Here is a 17539-nt window from a genome sequence, read left to right as displayed (position 1 = left end):
CATGGTAACAATGGGTGCAAAAGGAGTGAAAATGTTCCATTCTCCAGCAATAACATACCTTACTTAATGAGCACAAAAATTCACCACAAAACATAAATTGAACTACTAACATCTTCCAACAACTTTGCTGCAAAAATAGCATATTCCAATGGCTCATGAACCTTGACTGGATTTAATGCACTCACAGCTTCATTGCTCTGTGTTATGCACTCGATTACACACATTGTGCAAACATCCTACCATATCAGTTGCCACAGGGTATCCTCAATGTGCCACCAGCATGACAAATTCAAGCTGTTCCTTTCGCTCATGCAAGTGACCACAATAACTCAGTGCTCATGATTTGTAGGAAATAATAGTTGCTCCAGCCTCCCCCTCTGTGAGGTAGCTGCAACAAAATTAACTTCATATATCATTAAAAAGTATGCTATCCCTGGCATCTCCCAAGCCACCCATAGCTCTTCCGTGGCTGAGTGAAACTATTTGAATGTCTCTGCAGCTTACTGCCCAGCTTTCTGTACGGTCCACTGCCTGGCTTATTCTTGTTTTTGCACAGGCCACTTGCCTTCTCCCTGATGTTTCTGTACATACAGTTCCCTGATGTTCCCCTACGTTCCGTTCCCTGATGTTTCTCTTCAGCCTGTACTCTGATACTATACTATTATATTACTATCTTTAAACTTTTGGCTCTCTTTATGCTTAAGAGGATCATAGATTTAAAGGTATCAAATTATCCTGAACGAAAGTGATTCCCATAAGCTGACTTTACTGTACTGTGCCTCCTTGAAAAGGGTCCATTCTCTGCCTAATTATATAAAATTACTAATCAACAATGACTTAATTAACAGCTTACAAAAACATTAGCTGTTACTACACACAAGCAAGTGCAATGCAGCTCTGTGCAGGTGTTTAGAGAATTTGAAAGAGGGCTTTGTGCTTTTTAATTTGCCATTGACTACAGTGCTAAGCTTACCTTTAGAATATCACCTTGCTGGAGCCTGAACGATCTTGCTTTCAAACGTATTCCTTTACCTGGCTGTGTTTGAATGGAATAGATGCATTCGTGGTTGTTGCTGTAGTCAGCTGGGTAATTGGGTGAAAGGAGAATTCCTTCATTTCCAGTCACAGAGGCCCCGCATTCAGCTAAAAAAGAGAGAATAAAAAAGAAGCATTTTGGAACTTGTACCAAGAGGCCCAAGATTCTAGATGATCTTTATAATTTAAAAAGAATACTTGATAAAATCAGTGAGCAACTGGTCATTGGCTGGTCACTGTTATTAAAATACAGATTTCCCAAATCTAAAAGCGTAGGATGCATTTTCATAGTTGTATTAATCAGGTACCATGACAGTTGTGTCTGTTACAAGAACAGCACAACGTTAGGAGTGAATGTGGAACCTGGATGGAGATCTGCAGGGACCTGAGCTTATCCAGATCAATCAGAATGAACTGAATTTAGGCTGTGCTCAGAACTGCTCGTACGAGTTGGGCCAATTTTTTAAACCGATCTAACCCACGTGCAAAAACTCAGCTGTTTCTATAAGTAGACTCACAAAATATCTTTTAAATAACCACATGAGTGAGATGACTGTCCTGTAGTTACAGGAGTCAGTTTCTTGTTTCCAATCTATGTGAACCCTAAACCTGTAGGGAAATATTTAATTGCCTTTCAAAAAACACATAAGAGGCATCATTATAAGAATCTGTGAAAAGAGACACAAGTCACGAAGGCAGCAAACTAACAATAAGATCACAAAGCTTCCCCAGTATCATTACAGATTCCTTCTGGCCGTTATGAATCTGCGGATTGGTTGCCTTGCATAGCTTCATGATGGCTGTGTTGAAAGTCAAGCATGAAAAATAGCAACAGAAAATCAGCTAGAATCAGCTATGAGTATGATTTTTCCAACCAACAGAAGTATAATGACTACATTTCCTTTTAAGTGTAGAATGCCTGTACATATGTACTAGTGCATACTTCAGAGTCATCCTTGATTTCAGTTCGAAGTGAAGAACCTCCACCTGAAGCATTAACCAGTCTTTTCTCTTGACTGTATTTCCAGAATTTTTTGTTTTTATTCAACATATTGTTGTTATTCATAAATGGTCACTGTCTTGACAAAGCTTTAAAATGATTGACGTACTTGTCACCCATCAGTCAGTAAGGAAAGACATACCTTGGCATGCTGGAAATAATGTCAATACTAAATGATACATTTTGGTAGGAAGAATGAGGAGAGGCAATATAAACTAAATAGTACAATTTTAAAGGGAGAGACCTGGGGTTGTACATATACAAATCTTTGAAGGTTGCAGGACAAGTTAAGAAGGCTGTTAAAAAGTACAAAAACAAGGAAGTTATGCTAAACCTTTATAAAACACTGATTAGGCCTCAGCTGGAGTATTGCGTTCAATTCTGGGCACCACATTTTAGGAAGGATGTCAAGGCCTTAGAGAGGGTGCAGAAGAGATTTACTAGAATGGTACCAGGGACGAGAGACTTCAGTTACGTGGAGAGACTGGAGAAGCTGGGGTTGTTCTCCTTAGAACAGAGAAGGTTAAGGGGAGATTTAATAGAGGTGTTCAAAATCATGAACGGGTTTGATAGAGTAAATAAGGAGAAACTGGTTCCAGTGGCAGACAGGTCGGTAACCAGAGGACACAGATTTAAGGTGATCGGCAAAAGAGCCAGAGGCGACATGAGGAAACATTTTTTTACGCAGTGAATTGTAATGAACTGGAATGCACTGCCTGAAAGGGTGGTGGAAGCAGATTCAATAGTAACTTTCAAAAGGGAATTGGATAAATACTTGAAGGGAAAAAATTTACAGGGACTAATTGGATAGCTCTTTCCAAATGGCCGAACCAATGGGCCATGATCTGTTAAATGCTACAGGATTGTAGTAGTCAGAGAGATGCATAAGGAGGTAGCAGGATAGTTTAACAGTAAACATATGAGTGGAAGGATTTTTTGGCAAACATTTGAACAATAATGGACCAAATGACCTCTTCCTGTGCTGTACTTACTATGATAAGTACAAAGAGCATGAGATCCACTCTCGCACATGCTTCATACTGGTTATCAATGTGCCTTCAGCAATGGAGCGATTTATTCTACCCCATAATCTATAACTTCACTGTCTGCAGGATACTTATTTGACACAGATGAAAAATGTAGAGAGATACTTAACATGTGTCAAACAACAGTTAGCAATCTCCAACTGTGTGCAATTTGGTTACATTCATTTTGTGATTTGTCTGGCCGTGTTGGGTTTGTGGATTGATTGTCTACATGTATCTATCCTGGCCCAGCAGAGTAACTGATATTTGTGAAAGGAACAGACTGTTTCACTGATGGAGGAGCAGGTAGATGACAGTGGAGCAGGCTGTCTTGAAGATGGAGGAGATGATAATTGAAAATGGGTAACGGCGATCTCAATGACAGAGGGGATGCTGCTCGACAGGAAGTCAGACTGTGGTGGAAGTGGAGAAAAATGCATTTGACAGCAGATCAAGTTGCCATGGAAAGGAAGGAGAAAGTCTGACAGTGGAGCGTTCCATCTCTGTCATGAAGGAGGTGAAATGTGATTATGGAAAAGACAGTTTTGGAAGGAGAAGAGTTTGTTTGTTTCAACACGACAAGCTGATATTTAACTGTGAGACAGTCTGTGATGCTGATCGAGGAGACAGCAGAACTGGCTAGGGTGGGTACGGTAGCATAGTCGTTACCTACTGGACCAGTAATCCAGAGACCTGGACTAATAATCCGGAGTCATGAGTTCAAATCCTGCCTTGGCAGCTGGGGAATTTAAATTCAGTTAATTAAATAAAATCTGGAATAAAAAGCTGGTACTAGTAATGGTGACCATGAAACTACCGGATTGTCGTAAAAACCCATCTGGTTCACTAATGTCCTTTAGGGAAGGAAGCATGCCATCCTTACCCGGACTGGTCTATATATGACTCCAGACCCACAGCAATGTGGTTGATTCTTAACTGCCCTCTGAAATGGCCTAGCAAGCCACTCAGCTGCAGTTACAGAAAGTCATAATATGAATAAAACCGGAGGGACCACCCAGCATTGGACCACTAGGCAACAGACATGATAAAGGCAAAGGCAAACCAAGCCCAGTCGACCCTGCAAAGTCCTCCTCACTAACATCTGGAGACTTGTGCCAAAATTGGGAGAGCTGTCCCACAGACTGGTCAAACAACAGCCTGACATAGCCATACTCACAGAATCATACCTTTCAGCCAATGTCCCAGACTCTTCCATCACCATCCCTGGGTATGTCCTGTCCCACCGGCAAGACAGACCCACCAGTGGTGGCGGTACAGTGGTATAGTCAGGAGGGAGTAGCCCTGGGAATCCTCAACATTGACTCCGGACCCCATAAAATCTCATGGCATCAGGTCAAACATGGGCAAGGAAACCTCCTGCTGATTACCACCTACCGCCCTCCCTCAGCTGATGAATCAGTCCTCCTCCATGTTGAACACCATTTGGAGGAAGCACTGAGGGTAGCAAAGGCACAGAATGTACTCTGGGTGGGGGGCTTCAATGTCCATCACCAAGAGTGGCTCATTAGCACCACTGCTGACTTAGCTGGCCGAGTCCTGAAGGCCATAGCAGCCAGGCTGGGCCTGCGGCAGGTGGTGAGCAAACCAACACGAGGGAAAAACCTACTTGACCTCGTCCTCACCAATCCACCTGTCGCAGATGCATCTGTCCATGGTGGGAGTGACCACCGCACAGTCCTTGTGGAGACAAAGTCCCGTCTTCACACTGAGGACACCATCCAACGTGTTGTGTGGCACTACCGCTATCAGCAGCAGCAGAATTGTATTCCACCACAATCTGTAACCTCATGGCCCGGCATATCCCTGACTCTATCATTACCATCAAGTGTAGAAGAGCATGTCAGGAGCAGCACCAGGCATACCTAAAAATGAGGTGCCAACCTGGTGAAGCTACAACACAGGACTACATGCATGCTAAACAGCAGAAGCAACATGCTATAGACAGACCGAAGCGATTCCACAACCAACGGATCAGATCAAAACTCTGCAGTCCTGCCACATTCAGTCGTGAATGGTGGTGGACAATTAACCAATTATTGGGAGGAGGCGGCTTAGTGAACATCCCCATCCTCAATGATGGGAGAGTCCAGCACGTGAGTGCAAAAGAAAAGGCTGAAACGTTTCCAATTATCTTCAGCCAGAAGTGCCAAGTGGGTGATCCATCTCAGCATCCTCCCGATATCCCCACCATCACAGAAGCCAGTCTTCAGGCAATTTGATTCACTCCACGTGATATCAAGAAATTGCTGAGTGCACTGGATACAGCAAAACTCTGGGCCCCGACAACATCCCGGCTGTAGTACTGAAGACTTGTGCTCAAGAACTAGCTGTGCCTCTAGCCAAGCTGTTCCAGTACAGCTACAACACTGGCATCTACCCGACAAGGTGGAAAATTACCCAGGTATGTCCTGTCCACAAAAAGCAGGACAAATCCAATCCGGCCAATTACTGCCCCATCAATTTATTCTCAATCAGCAGGAAAGTGATGAAAGGTGTCATCGACAGTGCGATCAAGCAGCACATACTCACCAATAACCTGCTCACCGATGCTCAGTTTGGGTTCTGCCAGACCACATTACAGCCTTGGTCCAAACATGGACAAAAGTGCTGAATTCCAGAGGTGAGGTGAGAGTGACTGCCCTTGACAACAAGGCAGCATTTGACCAAGTGTGGCACCAAGGAGCCCTCGTAAAATTGAAGTCAATGGGAATCAGGGGGAAAACTCTCCAGTGGCTGGAGTCATACCTAGCACAAAGGAAGATGGTAGTGGTTGTTGGAGGCCAATCAACTCAGCCCCAGGACATCGCTGCAGGAGTTCCTCAGGGCAGTGTCCTAGGCCCAACCATCTTCAGCTGCTTCATCAATGACCTTCCCTCCATCATAAGATCAGAAGTGGGGATGTTCGCTGATGATTGCACAATATTCAGTTCCATTCACAGCTCCTCAGATAATGAAGCAGTCCGTGCCCGCATGCAGCAAGGCCTGGACAACATCCAGGCTTGGGCTGATAAATGGCAAGTAACATTCACACCAAACAAGTGCCAGGCAATGACCATCTCCAACAAGAGAGAGTCTAACCACCTCCCCTTGACATTCAACTGCATTACCATCGCCGAATCCCCCACCATCAACATCCTGGGGGTCACCATTGACCAGAAACTTAACTGGACCAGCCACATAAATACTGTGGCTGCAAGACCAGGTCAGAGGCTGGGTATTCTGTGGCGGGTGACTCACCTCCTGACTCCCCAAAGCCTTTCCACCATCTACAAGGCACAAGTCAAGAGTGTGATGGAATACTCTCCACTTGCTTGGATGTGTGCAGCTCCAACAACACTCAAGAAGCTCGACACCATCCAGGACAAAGCAGCCCGCAAAATTGGCACCCTATCCACCACCCTAAACGTTCACTCCCTTCACCACCGACGCACCGTGGCTGCAGTGTGTACCATCTACAAGATGCACTGCAGCAACTTGCCAAGGCTTCTTCAACAGCAGCTCCCAAACCCACGACCTCTATCACCTAGAAAGACAAGGGCAACAGGTAAATGAGAACCCACCACCTGCACGTTCCCCTCCTGATTTGGAAATATATCGCCGTTCCTTCATCGTCGCTGGTTCAAAATCCTGGAACTCCCTACCTAACAGCACTGTGGGAGAACCTTCACCACACGGACTGCAGCGGTTCAAGAAGGCGGCTCACCACCACCTTCTCAAGGGCAATTGGGGATGGGCAATAAATGCTGGCCTTGCCAGCGACACCCACATCCCAGGAATGAATTAAAAACAGTAGAGCCAGGAGTTGCTTATATGACCATACAAATTATATATATCTCATAGAGTAGGAGATGTATCTTTTTTTTTTATTCGTTCATCGTTTATTTCCACATTACTTAAAGATGTACTGATAAGGCCTGAATGTAATCTTTTCCTTGGCCAGTTTCTCAAATTGTTAAAATGTTTACCAACATCCTTCCACTCGTATGTTTCCTGCTAAACTATCCTGCTACCTCCTCATGCATCTCTTTGACATATACAATCCTGCAGCGTTTACAAGATCATGGCCCATTTACATTCAGTGTAAATCGTCGTTCCATTTCTCAATGTTTATCTCAGCAGTATTAGAATTGGATTCATATCTGGGGGCGAAGTTGTTCATTTCTGACTCACTGAGCTGTTTAAGTATAACTTGTAACCCGCATTAATTCATGACCTTGCTTAAACCACCATAACAGGTACTTCTAAAGGTAGAAAGAAACTTTAATTTACTGCAGCAACACCATCTTTCCATTGCAATGTCAATCCCATAATGTATCCTCTTGGTCAGATTAGTTTACCATGTGATGGCAGATACAAGTTCAAGGTTTAGATTTTTCAATGGGGTGTTGCAGTTTCTATCTGGTATGAAATTTATATCAGCAGTATTGAGGCTGTATGATCACCAGTAGGCCTTGCTAACACCACAGTGACATGGTCCAGAGCACGTATTGTAACAAACCAGGACTTGTCCAAAAGCAGGCAACAATCAGTTCTGATATACACCAAACTGTTCCTCCCCCCAAAGAAAAACAATGCATCATCTGCTGCGCCCAATTCCACATCACTGCTAATTCAACTTTCTAATAGGTCTCTATCAGCAAATATTACAGGTAACTCAATCACCAACAAAATGTCTTTCAACACAGATAGCCCCAATTATTAATGGTGAAATTCTGAAACAAAAATTGAACCTCTTTTCCTGTTCTGTTACTGTATCTCAGAAGTCTAGTAAGTTAAATGGTTGTGCTGCTTGTGGTCATGGGTGTCTTATATTTATTAGCTGCATCTATAAAATCAAAAATGGTGTGTTCACTTACAACAGAGGTGAAGGGAACCATCTTTGAGACACCGAGACTAGTATCAGTGCACCTCATGATTGCTTTCCCTTAATGCACATTGCCAATAGATGTGATCTATTGGGCATTCTGGTAATGATCAACATGGCTCAACACAGTTAATGTAACCATGGGAGCATGCGCCTGCACAGTTATCAGTATCCACAAGATAAAATGTTTTTTTTCCCTAATGGAAATCAGTTGGTCCACTCACGCAAACTGCTGGAAAACACTGTTACCTAAGTCATAAGAAGCATTGGGGGTGTAATTGGTCTACAAATTGGCAGGTCATTTTACATTGTGTCCGATTTTCCACTGACTTATGAAAATTGGGCGTATTGTAAATCGAGCCTGTTTCGTGCTGCTGATTTCGACCAATTTCATCCCCATTGTCTCCTCCATGACTTATTCAACATGACTTTCTGAATTTGATTAGAAAGAAAACAATAAAAAATTAAATCATTTGAAGTTAAATAACCTAATAGTTTGGTTGTCTGGGGATATTGTGAATGTCATGCCTGGTATCGAGCAGGATATGCTTGATCCTTTCCAGATGAGCTAGATCCATCTCTCCATCTCAATAACTTGCAAAGATGACAACAGGGCTAACCAATATTGGAAGGGAATAATGATAAAACCAGCCTTTTTTAACATACAATAAAATTTTATTACTTGCATTGCTCTGAAGAGTCGCAATATCAAAGAACACCACTGCTACTTATCACAGCATCTGTGGACATATCCATTGCTCCACAAAAACCATACAGCACCTCAGGCACTACAAAAAGATGGTATGACAGAAATTTGCGTGACAATGGATGCTACAACTAGACAGTATGTCACATTGGTTCATGCTAGGACACTCAGTGGAGCAAAACATTGCCCTCCTCATCACGACACTGATGGGAACTTAACATGCATACAACATCTGGTGCAGGAGAAGTTGATTAATGTTCTGAGACCATTGAACAAACCACTTAAGATTTGAGGGCCAATTCAACCTTTTCCTGAGGTAATTACCGAGATGCAAGATGGTCACAATCATTTCAAAAAAAGCAACATATTTGCTCAAATTCCAACTATTGCTTTCGTTTTTATTTTAAGGGATGGCAATTACTTTCACATCCATCTTCCTAGTAAAATATAGTACATTTTAACCAAATTTCTCTCGCCTTGTTTTAAGGTTTCTAGCTCTGTACTGAATGGTCGACAACTTTAAGGTTGCTAGGAACCCTCATACTGATCATAATCACTTGGATGCCACAACTACAGATGAGGTTGTCATCGGTCCATTGGCAAAGACCCGTCAAACATTGTCCCACCTTCCAGTCAACCATAGGAGGTGAAAGGGATGGGTGTGAGATTCTGAACCAGATGACAAATCTGAATCGATTTGAAATGAATCCAATAAATTTGGTGGATCAAATGTTTTATTGAAAGTAAATTTGCACTAATCATTTGAATGCAGAGTGTTATTTAAGTACTGAATTCACTGCAACAATCTTTTCAAATTATTAGACTGATTCGTCCCTTGTTCTTTGTTTATGTTAATTCGTATTGATTTGGAAGCAAAAACACATAGAAACCTATGCAACTTACCAAAAAAATATATAAAACCATAACCTTTATAGTCAGTTAGCTCAATATTAAAAAATGTCAAGACCTGAGTAATTTATATAAAGCAGGGCAAATTTTAAAAAACCGATTAGGCAAATTAAACTATGAAATCGAATTTATTTCAGTCCATAATGCAAATACACCAAGTAATTCTACAATTACACAGTGTTATGAACCATTTTAATCTATTTCAAAATAATGTAAATGTCAGAGATTATTTCCAGAGAATGTAAAAAAATAAAAAAAGATGGAGTTGCAAGAGCTTGTTTCAGTTCTCCATGCTTTAGACATACAACCAAAGTGAAATGTCAGACTTATCTTTGCGTAACAGTGCACTTCATTTTCCAGCCTTTTGCTAACACTGAATATAAGACAACAGTGCCAGAGAGTTGCAAGACAGTAATTCGATTGAGCAGTTCTGACAATGCGGTAAAGCATGAATAATTTACGACCATCAGCGACACCTCAGAATTCATTGTGCTAAATCAAGACTCATTATTGTCTCCCACTCTAACTGATTCATTCCTTTCCATATGGAACATCACCAGAAGCTATTCTCATACACCTCTTCAAGGCTAGTGTTAGAAATCACTTGTGGAGGCCTGCAGAGAGCAGCCTGCCCATCCTTTTTGTCGAGAGAAGGGGTGTAGCATTGAGACACCCAAGAAAAAATATAAGGGCAAAACACATTAAGAGAGTTTAATTCTGAGCAAAAGAAGTTACTTGCCCCTTCCTCCCCCAACAACCATTCCTACGCTGAAGGAAGAGATTGGAAACCTGTACTTTCACACAGCCTTTGCTGGATCTGACTGCCCTTGAAGGCTTCTATTTTTAAAAAAGCCCACTGACTACATGCATGTTTGACTGTGCTATTTATCTCCAAGTATTGACAATCTGACAGTCAGGCCAATGCTAGACAACACATGTCGAGCACCTGGGGCCAGGGACCTCCCAATATAATAGAGGGCGGTTTTCATAGATTATTGAGACAAGCTAATCAATTGTTTATTGTCTACACTCTTCAGGACAATTAGGATTTTAATCACCTTTTATCTCAGTGCCTTTTTTATAAAACTTTTGTGAATACACTTTGCTTTAAAAGACAACCCTTAAATGTAACTCTTTCCAAATCTTTTGTTCGAAAAATCGACCAAAAAAAAATCCTGTCCAACAGTTCAACAAATTATTGTGTAGCCTCACAAGAGAAATGTGCACTTTGGTACAATACGCACGCAACAGTAGCCCACCACACTCAACACCTTCTGCAGAGATAGGGCAAAAATTGGGGAGGGGGAGGGAAATGTTTGGATCAATTGGGCAGACAATATGCTACCGTAAGGAATTCAATGTTCTTATGTTCAACTTAGTTTCGACCAACTCAGCCTAGTTCTTAGAGCATGAGATGAAATAATAAAACTGCTCCAAGTTGGCACTCTCATTCAGTACTGTTGCAAATAAGAAAATGGTGCAGTAGGAGTGCTCTTCTGAGATTGGAGTGGAACACATTATTGGACAGAGAGTAAATGGAACTGTATTCTGCATCTGTTCTGTATCACACCTGACCGAGCATGTTTGTTGTACACTTGAAAGCTACACTTGAAGGCAACAATTGAAAAATCTTCCATCCTCCAGGACTGGCATCTCTCATGTCAACAAACGCAAAAATCACCCAACAAATCTGTTGAGGATCAACATAAAAGAAAATACTTTACCTGACCACCTTGAACATAAATCCCCTTTACAGTGCACTTTCTTTGAGTAAAAGGCTTGTATCCCATTGAATCCCGTCCTGCTAGGATTATGTTCAAAACAGTAGAGATCAGTTTTGGGAATGGAGAGAACTATATATTTTTCACTTTCATCCAAACTTTACTATGCTATGAACATTCACAGCAATTTGCAAAATATTATTAAAAAACTGTGACAATTTTGAAGCTAATTTTTGGCAGACATTCCCTAACAAACAAGCACCATGAAGTTACATACGGTTTTCAAAAATGCTTACGAAGAGCACATAACCTCTGCTATTATTGCAAATATAAAAAGGCCTTTTTGTTAAATAAATAAGTTTTAGTAATGCAGTACAACATTTATCTTTATTCAGGTTAGTATAGCAATAAACTGTATTGCAGTGAGTTAGTTACTATAAAACCGATTGCTTGCTTCAGTTGCAGAATGTTCCAGTTAATGATAGACGGTGTTCTGCTGGTCCAGGTAAACAATTAAGGACTTCTTGAGTGTAATTATTTTGATGGATGATGTCTAATTAAAAATTTCTTGTGCATAATTGTTTCTCTGTTACTGATACATTTCTAATGTGACTGAAACACAGTCCTCATCTCAGTCTTAATAAAGCCTCATGCAATCAACCAAACTAACAAGGAAAATTGTTGCAAATCTAGAGACTGAAGTCATTCTGAAGCTGGCCTATCCAGTGCTTTATTTAAGATGGTGCTTAAATTCTTATGCCGATCTAAAGTGCTGTCGCAGTATGAAACAAATTTGGTAAAATCCATTTTATATCTAAAAGCGTAATGCCTCATGCTTTGAAGGCAGATGAATGGAGTTAAATTCATAAAAAAGTGAGAGGAAATGTGATTTGGCTGATAACAAATAATGAGTGAATACATGACATTGTAATTCTCTGAGCTGAAAAGGAGAGGTATATTCATAGGACATGCTTTCAAAATTAGGACAAGGAGCTTCTTCTCACACAGGGTTAGCTGACTTGTGGAATAATTTGTTATCTAGTGCAGAATATTGATTCTTTCAAAGGATTCTGGATAAAGATCTGCTGTTCAGGCTTAAATCTAAAACGTGATGGATGGGATTTTGACTTTGGGGAAGAGGAAATCAGTGGATAAGGAGCATAGATTATCTGCAGCAAAAATCCATCAAAAGACCTTCTCATTGCACAAATTCATATACCTATAAGTGATATCAACACATCAAATGTTAACTTTCTGAAATGAGACAGGTTAACATTTTACTATCCAGCTTTTGCCTTGTCTTAATTTTACCTACAATATTTATTTTTTTCCATTGGAATTTTAACAGGCCCAACAGTAATACACTTATCATAGAATGGTTACAGCACAGAAGGAGGCCATTTGGCCCGTCGAGCCCTCGCCGGCTCTCTGCAAGAGCAATCCAGCTAGTCCCACTCCCCCGTCCTTTCCCCGTAGACCTGCAAATTTTTTTCCCTTCAAGTACTTATCCAATTCCCTTATGAAAGCCACAATTGAATCTGCCTCCACCACCCCCTCAGGCAGTGCATTCCAGATCAAAACCACTCGCTGCGTAAAAAAACTTTTCCTCATGTTGCCTTTGGTTCTTTTGCCAATCATCTTAAATCAGTGCCCTCTGGTTCTTGACCCTTCCGCCAATGGGAACAGTTTCTCTCTATCTACTCTGTCTAGACCCTTCATGATTTTGAATACCTCTATCAAATCTCCTCTCAACCTTCTCTGCTCTAAGGAGAACAACCCCAGCTTCTCCAATCTATGCACGTAACTGAAGTCCATCATCCCTGGAACCATTCTAGCAAATCTTTTCTGTACCCTCTCTAAGGCTTTCACACACTTCCTAAAGTGCAGTGCCCAGAATTGGAAACACTACTCCAATTATGGCCAAACCAGTGTTTCATAAAGGTTCATCATAACTTCCTTGCTTTTGTACACTTTGCCTCTATTTATAAAGCCCACGATCCCGTATGCTTTTTTTAATTGCTTTCTCAACCTGCCCTGTCACCTTCAATGATTTGTGCACATATACCCCCAGGCCTCTCTGTTCACGCACCCCCTTTAGAATTGTACCCTTTAGCTTATATTGCCTCTCCACGTTCTTCCTACCAAAATGTATAACTTGGCACTTCTCTGCATTAAATTTCCTCTGCCACGTATCCGCCCATTCCACCAGCCTGTCTATGACCTCTTGAAGTCTGTCACTATCCTCCTCAATGTTCACTTTACTTCCAAGTTTTGTGTCATGTGCAAATTTTGAAATTGTGCCCTGTACACCCACATCCAAGTCATTAATATGGGGAATGTTTTCCCTTTTGAATATCTATATTTCATCATGATAATTTTTCCTCTTTTACAAATTATCCCAGTTTATCATATTGAACTAACTAAAGATAAATGGTACTATCTATATTAAAAGGAACTATCTGTATTAAAAGAGGATTGAACAGTGTTCAGTTCCATTCGCAACCCCTCAGATAATGACGCAGTCCGTGCCTGCATGCAGCAAGACCTGGACAACATCCAGGCTTGGGCTGATAAGTGGCAAGTAACATTTGCGCCAGACATGTGCCAGGCAATGACCATCTCCAACAAGAGAGAGTCTAACCACCTCCCCTTGACATTCGCCGAATCCCCCACCATCAACATCCTGGGGGTCACCATTGACCAGAAACTTAACTTTACCAGCCACATAAATACTGTGGCTACAAGAGCAGGTCAGAGGCTGGGTATTCTGCGGTGAGTGACTCACCTCCTGACTCCCCAAAGCCTTTCCACCTTTCTACAAGGCTCAAGTCAGGAGTGTGATGGAATACTCTCCACTTACCTGGATGAGTGCAGCTCCAACAACACTCAAGAAGCTTGACACCATCCAGGACAAAGCAGCCCGCTTTCTTGGCACCCCATCCACCACCCTAAACATTCACTCCCTTCGCCACCGGTACACTGTGGATGCAATGTGTACCTTCCACAGGATGCACTGCAGCAACTCGCCAAGGCTTCTTCGACAGCAACTCCCAAACCCGCGACCTCTACCACCTAGAAGGGCAAGGACAGCAGGTACATGGGAACAACACCACCTGCACGTTCCCCTCCTGCACGCACACCATCCCGACTTGGAAATATATCGCCGATCCTTCATCCTTGCTGGGTCAAAGTCCTGGAACTCCCTTCCTCACAGCACTGTGGGAGAACCTTCACCACACGGAACGCAGCGGTTCAGGAAGGCGGCTCACCACCACTTCTCAAGGGCAATTAGGGATGGGCAATAAATGCCGGCCTTGCCAGCGACGCCCACATCTCATGAACGAGTAAAAACAAAATGTAGCATGAACTTCCTACAATGCCTCCTTTTTGTTGATTCGTTCAAAATAATACAGAATCACAGCAAATCAGAATTCAAGGGGTAAGGAATGTACTAATCAAAAGCAAGGAAAATGACTAGAAAACTGTGATAAACTAGTAAAGAATTATGAAAACAACACATCCCAAAAGACCTGTCAGTGGAACCCACAAATAAAAGACAAGGCAGACCATTCAAATTACTCGAAAAAATATTCCAAGTCCTTCCACTCACCATTTGCTTCAGCAACTGAAAATTCCATTGTCTACAATAAAATTTTAAACAAAATAAAAAGTATTTCACAATAACAATTAAATTCACCCAAAAAACGGTGTTTTTGTGTCTTTTAATGGCTTCACTGATGTTTTTACTTCAAGGCCTCAGCCCATCTCAAAAGCTTAGGCTTGAAGTTACACATTTCGCCCACCACTTCACTTTCGCGATGCATACCAATCCCTACAATGCATTAACAGGAATTTCTGCTGCTGTTCATCCAGTGAGTGGATTTCTGATTGCCTTTTTCCCCAAGTGACCCCAAAATATACTGGAAAATAAATTTTCAAAATCTTTCTTCATAATTTTTTACGTGATCCAATGATAAATTAAACTGTTTTAAATTTTACCTCCGAGAAAACCAAACATCTAAAAATGCAATTATCCTTTCTGTTATTTATACTTGGCTGAAGCCAAAACAGTGGAAAGCTCTTCATTTTGGTTTCATTTATAGTTGAGAATTTTTCTCTTTTCTGTTGATTAAGAGATAAATTATTTTCTTGGGGTATGAACCTGAAAAGAAACTTAATCACAAAGCGTACCACTCTCCACCCCCCTCAATACTGCCAGACCACCGTGTCAACCTCAATGCCCCCAGATCTTGTTAATCCACCTTACCCACACCCCACCGACCAATACAAACACACAAACACACCAACTAAGTGCTCTCAGGCGTCTGGACCTCCTCCCACTGCTCACCGATCCAGAGACACCCCTCTCAGTTCTCCCAGACCCATGGTTCCCTAGGCACCCCAAATAGAACCAACCCCAATACTACCAAAGGCCAACAAGTCTCATAAATGCCCTTAAACTCCACGACCCCCTCCCTACTACTGTTAAACCTCAGATACCTACCTCCAAGGTGCTGCATGATGTCCAGTATCTCTCTGAACATTCTGGACTTTCAAAAAGTTAAAAATTAAATACTTAAATGGAGGAACATATAATAATCAAGGTCAATCATTTCCATCTTTCATGGTAAAATGGACAGAATCATGGAATTCTACATCCAAAGAAACCTAAATCGGTGATAATAGATTTTGTGTTACATGGCGCAACACCCCTATGATATAAAACAAGTCATTGTGAGAAATGCCACAGGATTTGCTAGATAGATCTCCTCTGGTATTTTACACAGGGAGTCAAGGCTGGCTGCAGTCTTCAGTCAAAGCAAGGCAGGGGATAATTGGACCAGGGCACGCAGACATAATTCAGTACCTATTTTAAAGTCATAGATTCAATCCTTATGCTCATATCATAGTTTGATTTATATTATTATTTATTGTTAAACTACAAAACCTAAGACAATTTGGAAAGCAGAGAAGTACAGTTGGTTGGAGCAAAGGAGTTTCCCTACAATCCAAGCTGAAGAGCTGTGAGACGCAAAACTTGAGTTGCTATGGTACCTCCACAGGTGGAAGAGTACGACAAGTTTACAGAGGCAGTTTCCATTATTAATGTGGACTTAGGAATTTCTAATGGGGGAAAAGTTAATACAAAAGTGTGACAAATCCTTGACAATGGGGAGTACGGTTCTGTAGAAAGAAAGCATGCATAAGACTTAAAATTTTTTAATATATCATAGATTTATAATGCTGACAAGCCTTCTTCCCCCATAACGAGTGTGATTAACCAGCACCACGGGAATTATGATTAATCAATTAGAAACATAGCAACATTTGAAGAGTATTTCATCCCTGTGCATCTCCAAACTGCATGTACAGCAATGTAAGCCACAGTGAAATAAGTGACTGTAGTGTTTTTGAGCGTAAGAATCTGCTTTAAAACAACATGTTTTCATGAAAAAGTGCTTGGCAAACCTTAAGTCTGAGGAAGGAGAAAGCCAGAAGAATGGTGTAGCATTTTCATTGTGATATCATTTGCATGAGATACAATGATGTATCCACACACATTTGCAGAGAAAAATAGAAAAGATTTGCCATTTTTCTTTCATGGGGAATGTGCCCCTTTAAAACTGACCATTATCTCTTGATAAAAAAGATGCTATACTTTAAAATAAGATGTTACAATGATTTTTTGAATGCAGATGGTTTAGCTTAACGGTAAATCTAGTGCAGCATACCAAGCTTGTGAGCAGGTTATGGAAGGAAAGTACTGTATACCTCACGGATGGCAAAGCCGCAAGCAAGATATTTAGGTCATTCATGAATAAATATTTTCTCCACTGATGTGCTATTTTCTTCTTATGTCTGTTTATTCAGTGAGGAAAAAGGATGCCTCACTTTCTCTTGGGAAGTTAGATGACACCTTTCTGACACCATGTTGTATGGTTGGACTTTGTGTTGGGATCTAGCCAATGTGGTAGTTACGTCTGTAGAATGAGGATGTCAGACTGAGGTAAGGCTAGCTCCCATTATATGTGTGACAGAGACTTCAAAGTGCTTTTGGGCATTAACAGGACTTTGCTTTTAACAGCACTGTCATGTTTTGCCAGGGAAATAAGATGCAGTAGAGAATGGAAGTAACATCTGCTCGGGTCGGTTGTTCTAATCAGTTTAGTGTAACATCCTACTCTTATACTTCAATTCTTTCTGTGACCAGAGACACGTAACTTCTGCCTAAGGTCAAATCTGATCCAGTCACATTGT

General features: G+C 41.4%; 1 protein-coding gene across 1 annotated transcript in view; it reads right to left on the bottom strand.

Moving 5' to 3' along the window:
* The window catches only part of csmd2 (CUB and Sushi multiple domains 2), a 1323345-nt gene that overhangs the window by 296718 nt on the left and 1009088 nt on the right, over nt 1–17539 (bottom strand). Inside the window, exon 22 of the mRNA XM_068006939.1 lies at nt 974–1143. Within this exon, the coding sequence (XP_067863040.1) occupies nt 974–1143 (170 nt within the window). The remainder of the gene's footprint in view (nt 1–973; nt 1144–17539) is intronic.

The sequence above is a fragment of the Heptranchias perlo genome, chromosome 26 (genome assembly GCF_035084215.1).
Source record: "Heptranchias perlo isolate sHepPer1 chromosome 26, sHepPer1.hap1, whole genome shotgun sequence".
NCBI lineage: Eukaryota > Metazoa > Chordata > Chondrichthyes > Hexanchiformes > Hexanchidae > Heptranchias > Heptranchias perlo.
This window is presented reverse-complemented; position numbering and strand designations above follow the sequence as displayed.